Source organism: Cimex lectularius, unplaced genomic scaffold (assembly GCF_000648675.2).
Source record: "Cimex lectularius strain Harlan isolate CLEC.00 unplaced genomic scaffold, Clec_2.1 scaffold268, whole genome shotgun sequence".
Classification (NCBI taxonomy): domain Eukaryota; kingdom Metazoa; phylum Arthropoda; class Insecta; order Hemiptera; family Cimicidae; genus Cimex; species Cimex lectularius.
Window position 1 is genome coordinate 581,706 of NW_019392848.1, and position 12,180 is coordinate 593,885.

A 12,180-nucleotide genomic window follows, 5' to 3' on the forward strand; every position below is an offset into this window, starting at 1 on the left:
GGTGTCGGAGAGGATCGAAGTCACGATAGCTCAAGTGGTAGAGCAGCGGCGTATTTAGCCGAGGGCCATGGATTCAGATCCCGCTCGTGGCACTAGCTTTTTCATTTCAACCAAAACCTTACAAAAAAATTAAATAATTTAAATAAGTAATTTGGTCAATAGAACACTAAATATAATGAATAAATAAGACGTTTCATCCATCCTTAAATAGTTCCTCCAATCAGCGGGTTCAAGGGAAAGTTCTTTCATCAAATTGATGTGGGTATTACGGCTACTGTTCAGGAGCCACTTCTTACACCATTTTCTCGTCGATTTTTTGCTTTTAATATGTAAATAAACAGAAGAGTAGCACAAGAGATCGTCATCCATTTTGAGAAGGTAATTCACTGGTTGACGTTCGGAGCGACTGGCTGTGGTGCGGTCGTGAATGCCCCTCAAATTTCAGGCACTCCAAATGGAGCTGTACGACTTGGCGCGGTTCCATTTGGAGTGATCGTGAATGGCCACCTTTAGAGTATCCGACTCTTATTTGTCACGCTAGCGGCTCTGGGCTCGAATCCCTGCGTAGCCCATGATTTTCAATTTAAAATTAAAAACATATTGTAAAGTAGTTTGATCTCTCGTCCGTGATACTCAACGGGTAGTTGGATGTTAAACTAACAGACAGGAATTACTTTTACTTTTTTTCCTTTTTGTCGTTTTTTTTACTTTTTATTGATGCTATCTGTACAAAATAAAAACATTGAGCAAATATTATAGTTTATACAAATCTGATAGATCTATCTGACCAGGAGTGTGTGCTGTAACACTCTTTTATTAAGTTGGGGAAGGTCATGTTAGGATGGGATTTTAATAGGAATGGGAGATCTTCACGAATTGGATTTTAAGGTCTTTATGGAGCAATGAGATCAGATGTTATTGAATTGCTTCTGTGGCTACATAGGATTGGAGTATGTAAATAAGATAGCGGTGTAGTCCGCATAGTTTGTGAATTGTGTGTTTGGATGTGTCAGTACTGTAGATGGTGCAGAGGATTAGACCTAGTATACCTTCTTGTGGAATGCCAGGTTTGGGGGTAAAATTCCGTGTTGATTCTCACTTTAAACATCGATCCAAGAAGAAGGATTTCAAGCTTGATCATTTCAGCCCCGAGTCAGGGCGAGACCGAAGGAATGCGTTAAGTACCCCAGGACCCAAAATTAGAAGTAAAACTAGATTAGAGGCCGAGGTCCGCCGGTATGGGGTCTCCCTATGGTACAGCGGGGAGGTGGAGGGGGTAAAAAGAAAAAAGCCCCCAGCGAATGCGAAATATTACAACGCACATTCNAGAGAGAGAGAGAGAGAGAGAGAGCCAAGGCATAACACGCCTCTATATGTGGGACACATCGAGCAACCTTTCTCTGCATAAGGGGCACCTGCATAAGAGTGCCCACGTGTCAAAAGTTATTATGGTTACATTAAAAAAAATTTAATTATATATATAATATTAAAATTTCGTGCTCGTTGATTGGTTTGAGTGGATTACATTTTTAACACTATTAGAACGAAGCCTTAAGAATTTGTTTCGTTCCATCGGTAAATTTTTGTAATTTGTAGAGCAAGTATAACTGATAAATTCACCTAGCTGAATTAATTTGTAGATAAATCTCTAGTTTCATGTTTAGTCAACAATAATGAGATAGAGTTGATGATGGGTTTTGGTCGGCGAAATCATGTTGAACCGCTCAGGTTCTACCGGTCAAGTTCCTCACTGAAGATGGCGAGTAGAGGCAGACCCAGTAAGTGAACCTGTGGCGGTTGAACATGATTAATGAGATATGTACAAAATTTTATTGCACTCTAAATGATTTATTTATGTATCAGAATTCTTCATCAGAAGTCGATGTTCGGATTGAACAACAATTCTAAGGTACAGGTTTGTGAGATTGGCTTCCAGTTTACACTGTTTTCAATTTTCGCTCAAACGCTAATTTTCGATTGATTGCGAAAGAGATTGAAATGGGGCGTGTTATTCTTCTCCAATAAAATGTTTCATGATACGAAGCAACAGGTATCCCCGAGGGTTTCCTTGGAGACGGCAAAACCTGGAGCGTCGGCTCCCCTTGTTTAATCCCTCAGACAAGCAATTACACTACAGGCCACTTACAAACCCCCTCGGCCCCCAGTCGCATATTGTTTACCCGCCCACGCCGTATTTCAAGGCCCCCGGTCCTTTCCCTTATTTCTTCCTAAGGGTACTTTATGGGAAAATTGGAGTGTAATTTTAACCTCGTTTTAACACGTCTTGGCTTTAGATAATTTTCTTTACACTCCTTTTAATGCTGGGGGTGCGTTCTTTGGATACAAATCCATTTAATGGGGTCTTCGTTAAATTTTTGTTTTTAATTAAACATAATAAAAATCCGATAGGCGTAAGTTTCCTAAATAATTCTCTAATAAATACACTCACTCACAAAACACCTATTTTGATGGCTATGAATAATAAAAAATTTCCAAATTCACCTAACAAGCGGAACAGGGGGCCCTGAGAACCATTCATAAATTCCGCGGTATGCCTACACGCTCTCTGTATGGAGCCAATGTATATGACACGCCTGTATTATGTGGACACATCGAGCAACCACACTTTGCCTAATAGGTTCTTTTGGGCGAACCCTGCTCAGGTTCCCGTGTGTCATGGCGTGATATAATTTATTAATACTAAGGAATACATTTTTACATTTTTCAGTAAAAAGAGTGTTATGCAATGCAAAAAAAAATTCCATAGTTCCTTAGTTCTATGTGTCTATATAACAATTACACGTATTTTTAATATTGGTATTGAAAGAACCTTCGACAATGCATCTCATACATCTATGAAGGTCTCCCTAGAGAAAAAGCACTAGACCAGACCACATCTAGACGCATTGGAGAAATGCTAAGAACTAGAACAGCTGAAACAAATGTAGGATCAGACACTATAGAACTCAGCACAACCAAAGGATGCCCTCAAGGAGCGGTATTGTCACCTCTTCTTTGGAGCTTAACAGTTGATGAACTGCTCGAACCCTGGATCGTAAAGGACTAAAATGTTAGGGTTATGCGGACGACATAGTCCTGACTGCCAGGGAAAATTGAAGGAAACTCTCTGTGACATAATCCAAGAGGGAATAAGAATCACAGAAGAATGGTGTAAAATCGCTGATTTAGGAATCAACCTTAATAAAACAACAGTAGTCGCTTTTACATGGGAAAGAAAACTAAATCACATGGGGCAAATAACACTCAATAACGAAGAATCAAGAAGTCATGCATCACACTAGACAAAACACTGACATCTAAAAACACATCGGCTCCACCATCACGAAGGCGACAGTAGCTTTGATGGTGTGCAGAAGAATAGCAGGAAGGAGAGAGGTATACCGGAAACCCTGCTTTAGATGTACACCTTGATAGTAAGACCATACTTACATACGAAGCTGTAGCCTGGGCCGATAAAGCAGAACAAGTAACTAAAAGAAAAGAACTCACAAAAATACAGACTTCATTGCATCTGCATAACGGGAGCAATGAGAACATGTCCCACAGTTAGCATGGAAATGTATTTGGATTAATTCCCCTATACCACATGGTAACGAGGACAGCACAGAAAACTATCATTAGTATTATCAAAGAGAAACCTCCAACAGGAATAAAACTAAAATGGAGAGAAAGCAACAAAATAATGAAAGACGTAAAGACCATCCGATACTCATGGCTCCAAGAAACGACATGAACAGATGTTTGATTTTAATCAAAACTTCCAAATAAATCTAGGTACCAAAAAAGAATGGGAACGAGAGGGAAAACCGCCTTTAAGAATGGCACCATCTTTTGGTACACAGTTGGATCTAGAACACAAGAAGGGGGGCAAGGACAGGAATATTCGGTCTTGGAACCAAATACTCAGAACCGGTGGGAAAATACACCAGTATCTTCCAAGCTGAGATTCAGGCAATCGATAGATGTACTCAACTCAACTTGAATAGAGGGTACAGAAACAAGAACATACCTATCATGCCAGATAGCCAACTAGCCATCAGAGCACTAAGCTCCAATATACATATTAGGTACGCAACAAAGTCAGCCTCAGCTGGGTCCCAGGACACGTACAGGAGTAGAAGGCAACTAAATCTTCTTATGTTATTAGACTAATACTCTAATAATTATACTACCAATTCTAAGGGCATCTGGCATTTTAACACATAATTCTTTGAATCATTTTCTTTTGTGGACATCTTTTCGTCAACTTCTCTTTTATAATAAATATAAAGCTAGCACTCAAAAATTAAAACAATACTGGTAAAACGAAATGTATTTACATGCCTAACCTAGTCGCAAATTAAGAATTTAAAGAAAATTTAAACTAGGTGAATTATAAAAAGAAAATGAAAAAACATATGTTTAAATGAATTGAATGCCATGAAAAATGAGTATGAACTGGCCACCTACAAATTGATTATAAATGAATAAAAGGATTTTTAAATTATTCACAGTCTGACAGGTCTGAAAGCATGTCTGTAAGTGAGATCACGTAACAAGTACGTTTTATCATAAAAATTCATTAAACAATAAAAAATACACTGAGTTCTTTATTCCATTCAGCAATACCGAAATGTATTTTAACTATATTTAATAAACAAAATGAAAAATAAACGAAAATCAATTGGTACATTTCTCTTTATGAAACAAATAAAAATATTTATAAATAAATAGTTTCAAAGCTGCATAAATATAAAAGAAAATCAGATATTTATGACCTCATTACATAAGAAACTGTTCCAAAATAGAAAGTGTTATAAAAGGTGAATTCTTTAATATTCTCTACGGTATATTTGATAAACAAATGGACTTCTGCAGACAACATAACGCTGGTCAATAACTTTCCGGTGAGAGGTTGGTAATCTTCTAAACAGTATAAAATTTTAATAATAATGAGTAAATAAATATGATAATAATCGTTTTCCGCGGTCCCTCTTGCCGTGCTCTTGCTGGAGACAATTTGAATTTGGGCTTTTCGGCAAAACGGTGATGGTTGCCAGGGTGCCGAACTCATAGACCTGAAGGGTCCCGAAAAGGCAGTCGAGGCGGTACAAAACATTAAAAACATCATTCAAAGAAAATGGAACCGCNTTATTTAGAAATCGTGAGATGCGGTCTGGTGTGATGTAGGTTTCAGAAAAACATTTTCTTTATCGTGCCAACGTTTCGATCTCTATTGAGATCATCTTCAGGGCCTGGGATTTACAAACATTGTTTACATATAACAATTAAATTTTGGATGTGGAAAAGTGAATTTATACAATGAAAAATATATTTTTTTTATATATTCAATCAAAGTATTTCTACTCACTCAAAGTGTTTGTCTTATTCACTTTTCCACATCCAAAATGTCCTTCTTCACATTCCACTCTAAACTCTTCCTCCACCCTAAGCAGCTAGCCCTAACTCTTTCCTCAACATCTCACCCTTACAATCGTCCGCGCCGTTTGAAATGACGATGGCCTCATGACCTTATATCTAACTCACCGAATTAACTTTAACCTCCCCCCCCCCCTTAAATAAAAGAGAGTTCCAGCACTGGTTGGTTTCTTTCCCCACTGCCTCCTGGTCTGACAGGTCTGTCAGATTTGTTTATAACTAAACTATTTGCTCAATGTATATTATGTACAGATAGCAATAAATAAAATAAATATATATTTGAAAAAAAAATCCAATCTCCACGCGCACCATAGTAGAAAAATTAACGTTTAACATTTTAAGAAAAGAAGTTCACGACCTTAGTGGACAGTTCTCTATTCGAGTTTACACTAGTTAACATGATGTTTGTAGATCGACCTGCAGATAATCAAAGTAGAGTTCAAATCTTCTTTAAGGTCTTTACTAGGTGAAAGAAAGTCAAAAGTGTTGGGATCACCAAGCTTTCGGAAACATTATGTTGCCATTATTAAGAAAAAATATACATAATTAATATAAATTTAACAATCAACAATTAAAACAATAATGCATACTTTCCCAAGAGAGAAGAGAAAAAATCCTCATCGGAAAAAACTAATGTAAAAGTGCTTTGGTTTAGGTTATGAAGCACATGGCCAGCATTCAGTTATACATGGTGAACGAGACATCTATGTAAAGTAGTAAGTAATTATTCGCATATAACATTAACAATTGGCAAAAAATAATAATTTATATATATATAATAACATTTTTTTTAAATTACTTCACTAATGAATTTATATAATTACAAGTCCAACTGTTTTTGTTCTTACTAGCTATTTTTGACATTAAAAACATATGTTATCACAGAGTATACTTTAATGACTAGAATTACAGCTTGTTAAAATGATATGTACAAAGGATTACAGTTAAGATGAGAACACGACACAACGTCGCCTTACCTAAGGTCGGACTGTTACAGTTAGTGAAGGCTACCAGGCTCTGTGCACTCTCCATTATGCGCCCTCTAACGGTCGCCACCTTTTTTCCGTTTTTTATAAATTTCCAATAACCCAGCAAATGTTGAGATGGAACCTAGTTCGTCACCATTTAAGTTGCAGGATTAATTGCCTCGTTAAATGGATATATACCTTTTCCAACAGGAGTCTTCTCTCAAAACTCGACCCAAAATCTCCGGGGAGTCCAAGTTAAAAAAATGACCATTCTTTGTAGCATGAAAGGACAACCCTATGGTCAACGTTTTATGAATACAATCCAATCTATGTAGTTCATTCTAATATGAATTTTCTGCTTTGTTTATCCAATATATTGAGCGTCGCAACCACCACAGGACACCCTCTAAACCACATTAGATCGAGAGCCAATAGGCTCTTTAGACTTTAAAACCGTATGAAAACCAGAAAGATTATTTTTGTATTTATAAGCAATTTTTACATTTATTTTATTAAGCATTAATTTTTTTTTTAAATTCTCTGAGTCACACCAGGAATGTAGGTGATTGACTTGAAGCCAATAGAAGTTGAAGTAGGTTCCACCTGAACATTCACCAACGGAATACCAACAGAGTTATTCATCCCAATTCTGAATCTATTCATAAGTTTGAAAATAAGTGCTAATTTATATAAAACGGAAAAAAGGTGGCGACCGTTAGAGGGCGCATAGTGGAGAGTGCACAGAGCCTGGTAGCCTTCACTAACTGTAACAGTCCGACCTTAGGTGAGGCGACGTTGTGTCGTATTGTAATCCTTTGTACATATCATTTTAACAAGCTGTAATTCTAGTCATTAAAGTAATACTCGTGATAACATATGTTTTTAATGTCAAAAATAGCTGGTAAGAACAAAAACAGTTGGACTTGCAATTACCTAGTTCTGCCATAAGTTCTGTTACAAGAAAAAGGGCCATTAGGGAATAGAGAAACTTGATAATTTGAAAAAGAAATTTATTTTAAAAAATCCAATATTTTTTAAGATTGAAATAAAATAATATTACTCGAAATGCCCACCTTTTGCCTTCACACAAGCTTTTAGTCTTCGGGGCCAATCATCTATGGCAGAACGGAACACGTCTTGAGGAAATTTCTCAACTGCTTTTAGCAGAGCGGACTTGAGGCTCTCTAAATTGGCGTGTTTCCTGTGGCAAGCCATAAGCTCAAGATGGGACCACACCTTGTAGTCCAGATGATTCAAATGAGGGCTTCCCGAGGGCCAATCTGAAGCCTTAATGAATTCCCGGAACATTCTCCTCCAGCCACTGCTGAGTTTTTCGGGCCTTGGGCGCAGGAGCTGAGTCCTGTTGGAAGACCCACTGAGTTCCGGAAAAAAGAGTAATACTTAAGGGCTTTACTACTTTCTCAAGGATGTCTTCTTGGTAATTTTTCGCCCTTGTTTTGACCTCTTGCTCACAAAAATGGAGTTTTGTGGTGCCATCGTAGGAAACTCCCCACCACACCAAGTGGGGATTTGGATCCTCTGGACTAGAAGGTGTGGTCCCATCTTGAGCTTATGGCTTGCCACAGGAAACACGCCAATTTAGAGAGCTTTAAGTCCGCTCTGCTAAAAGCAGTTGAGAAATTTCCTCAAGACGTGTTGCGTACTGCCATAGATGATTGGCCCCGAAGACTAAAAGCTTGTGTGAAGGCAAAAGGTGGTCATTTCGNTTGTTAATGTTATATGCGAATAATTACTTACTACTTTACACAGATGTCTTGTTCACCATATATAACTGAATGCTGGCCATGTGCTTCATAACCTAAACCAAAGCACTTTTACATTAGTTTTTTCCGATGAGAATTTTTTTCTCTTCTCTCTTGGGAAAGTATGCATTATTGTTTTATTTGTTGATTGTTGAATTTATATTAGTTATGTATATTTTTTCTTAATAAATAGGCCCTGATGATGGCAACATAATGTTGCAGAAAGCTTGGTGATCCCAACACTTTTGTCTTTCTTGCACCTAGTAAAGACTTAAAGAAGATTTGAACTCTACACTAGGTAACATCTTACAAACATCGTGAATAACCCTATTATTTTTAATTACATAAATTATTATTGAAAAGGTGACATGTTATCTAATTCTAAAATGTAATTTCGTTTGACAGTGAGGATGTCTGAATGACAATATATATGTGGGCTCTTTTTAGTTACTGGTTCGATATTTCCTCAGATCGTGCAGGTTTCAGTAGTAATAATATTGTCGTTATAAATTAAACTTTATCGACCGTAAGTTACACAAGCGCTAAAGGGTTTAGAGTACGTGCTGTGTAATTTCCATACGCCCCGCGCACAATCAAAGCACTTTAATGTTACACAGGATACGGCATTGTAATCACGATATTCCTGTACCTGCATATCCGCCGTGACTCTGCATTTGCCTCTTGAAAAAAAAAAATACAAGTTTTGAAATCAGTGTTGCATTAGGAGAGGGATCGCCGGAGAATAGGCAGCCTAAGTAATTTATGCATAAGCTCATTTCTTGGATAATTTATTATACCGGGGAGCAAAAGGATATAAATTAAACCGTACTAACGTTAGAGCGGAAGAAAAAAATGTACGAGTCGGGGGAAAATTGAATAGGATGTGATGGATGACAAGCCATATTCAGAATAATTCCGACACGAGTCGCCTTTAAGCATTTATGAAAAATACTCTATTTGACGTATTAGGGGATGAATATCGGCCGGCTGATATGATATGAAGTTAACCTTTTGTATAAGCAATATTAGAGGATCGTTTACATTCGGTGTGGCAACACCATATATCAAGGCCAAGGGCTAGGAAAGGAGCTTTTATTAAAATATCCGCGGGTTGATATATGCACATTCCGTCGTCCTCCCAAAGCAAGGCTCCGAACTACCTAGATATTTCTTATGTGCTCTAATATAATACAGGGGAAAAGGCGATATATTACATTTTATCTCCCCCCCCTTTTTACTCTTGCACTTTAAAACACTTAACTTGCCAGGAATTCCTTTATTAATGCATACTCTTATCAATTTGTAAACGAGAACGAGGTTTTTATAGATACTTAAAAATCAAGACGTCAAACAAAGTTTTAAGAAGAGGAGTAGTAGTTACCAAACTGCTTGATTTTTTTATGTTGAAAAATAGACGTAGTAGGTTTATTTATGGGCAGACAAACCGACAAGCAGCTACCGACATCGCTGGCTCTCCGAACATAAAAATTCTCTATTTCGTTTCTTTCCTAGATTTTTATAAGTGCAATGCACCCATTCAAGCCACCTCGTACAACATTGACTCACTTAGGATGATAGCAGATTCCAAATTAGAGAATTTAAAAAATAGATTACACATATTATACATAAATAGGGTATTAAAAACTGAATGATTTTTCAAATTTCTTTGATATTAAAAATACAGTTCATTGTGATCCATTTTCATTAGAACACTTCGAGTAAGTTGCTCGATTTCATATTGGTGGTAAAAATTCACCACGATTTTCATTTATCCGAAATGGTTAAAAATTCTTTATTTGAAGAAAAAGGTGCATGTATGAAAAAGAGCATATCTCAGAAGTAGAGCGATCCAAAAAAAATTAATTTTCTTCTTGTATGTGGCCGGGTAACTAATTGACCGGAACCAAAGCTGGCCATTCTGTGACAATTTCGCGAACATTTTTTCTGACTGTTTGCAGTCGTGTTCTGAGTTCTTGGGAGCAGAACGTCCATCAGCACAAATTTCTTGATGATCGCTTTCGTAGTTCGAAAAGTGCATAATGGGGATTTTTCAATTTCCTTGAAGCAACGGAACAAGCCGCGTCCATTGTCCACAGTGAGACGGGTTCTGCTAATACACTTTTCTAATTCGTGCATTTTATAAAATATATTTTTTATGTAATATTTTTTATCATTACAAAAGATTATACGGTGGCGCACTCTTAGTTTGAAATAGAACAGAAGCAATTAATTAAGATTTTTAGTTGAGATAAAAAAAGTCAATGGCACGAGCGGGATTCGAACCCACGATCTTCGGCTTGATATTCTGATTCTCGACGACATATGGTCGTCATTTGAAAAATGGCAAAAAGGAGGGAACATTCAAGAGGTGCGGTTGCGATGGGAAGTTGGTGTCCGAGTGGATCGAGGTCAGGATAGCTCAAGTGGTAGAGCACCGGCGTATCAAGCCGAAGATCGTGGGTTCGAATCCCGCTCGTGCCATTGACTTTTTTTACCTCAACTAAAAACCTTAATTAATTGTAATATATTAATTAGTCAAGCGGACCTCGAAATTAGGGAATTGAATAGGACAGAAGGTTTTGAATTCCCTTTTTTTTTTTTTGAAGACCGTAGAGTGTTATATTGGAAAGTAACCTTATATTTTATTAACAAATAAACGGCAAATAGCCCTGTTCCTTTATCATATCCCATGATACATTATGTAACCTGTTTTTGAAGATAGGCATCAAGCAAAACGTTGTATATGGATTTCCGATGAGCTTTCCACGTCTTTTAAGCAATCGCGACTTGCGAATTTTATGTTATGAGGCTCAGTTGTGGAGTGTTTATCATGTTTATCAAATACCCAAATGTATTTCACGTCTTACTTCGAAATTTACCGAGTTACATAATTGGTCTCGAGACATTAATTAAAAAACACATTAGTTCTGAAAGAGTCGCGTATTTGTCAGAATCCTGGCTGAGGAACTAAAAAAGGAACATAAATGGTTTTAAGATTTAGTAAAGAACATAATATGAGTGCTTTTAATTACCTAAGAGAAAGTAATAATCAAAAAGTCTTTTGTAAAACTAAGGTTGTATTCGGATTTCCATTCCAAAGGTAGAGTGTTGGAGAAATCTTTGGAATTCAGTTGAACTAAAAAATCTTAGTTACTACCTACATTTATACTAAAATAAAAGACTTATACGTCTAAACTTCAATATTCAGGCTTGGAACGATTGACGATGGGCCATGTTTACTGAGGACAAAATTATCTAAAGAGTCAATCTTTAAAATGATAAAGACTTCCCGTTCTGCTTTCAGTACCTCGTACTTTTTAGTAGTAATATCGCTAGACATGCCTAATATGGCATCTGCCTGTCTCCCCTCTCTCAGTTTCTATTGTTTATTTACATGGCTTATCCTTGCAGATGGTAGTCCATTTATGAGCCTGTGGGCTGCTGCTCTGGCTTCTCCTTCGATTAAAATATGAAGTGATGGGAAGTATACGGGGTCGTAGTTGGCGTTGTGCTCATGGCTCCAGCCAAACTGAGGCAGCATTGTCTTTGGGTGCCTCTTAATAGCCTGATTGCTTTGGCTTGCAGAGTCTTGGTCGACCACACCACCGACCCTTATGTAAACATTGGTCTTAAGACGCAAGTGTATAGCCTTGGGGTCATTTTGGAGTTTAAACCCCAGTTCTTGGTGCAGAGCCTTATGCACATCCCCCAGGTAATTTTGGTTCTCTGGGTAGCCAAATGAGAATTCCTTGAGAGCCGCTGGTTTAGTGTGATCCCAAGGTATTTGCCCCCTTTGGAAAACGGGATCGGGGTCCAGTTTAGACTTGGAGTTTTTAGGCTTCCTATTGTCCTCTCCTTGTGAATTTTTCATTTGTCGGGGTGAATATTCCCTTTTGCACCACCTGTCAACCAGACTGAAGGCTCGTTGTATACGATCCTTCTCGTTGTTTGCATTGCGGCCTTTTAATTCTACGGAAAGGTCGTCCGCATAGCCTAGACTGTAGAATTCA

General features: G+C 37.5%; 1 protein-coding gene across 1 annotated transcript in view; it reads right to left on the reverse strand.

Annotated features, from left to right (window-relative positions):
• LOC106662016 overlaps positions 1-12,041 on the reverse strand; it is a 30,945-nt gene extending 18,904 nt beyond the window's left edge. The window contains exons 1-2 of the mRNA XM_024228674.1: positions 11,661-12,041; positions 8,820-8,850 (exon numbers count right to left, since the gene is read on the reverse strand). Coding sequence (XP_024084442.1) covers positions 8,820-8,850; positions 11,661-12,041 — 412 coding nt within the window. The remainder of the gene's footprint in view (positions 1-8,819; positions 8,851-11,660) is intronic.
• Positions 12,042-12,180: the final 139 nt, after the last annotated feature.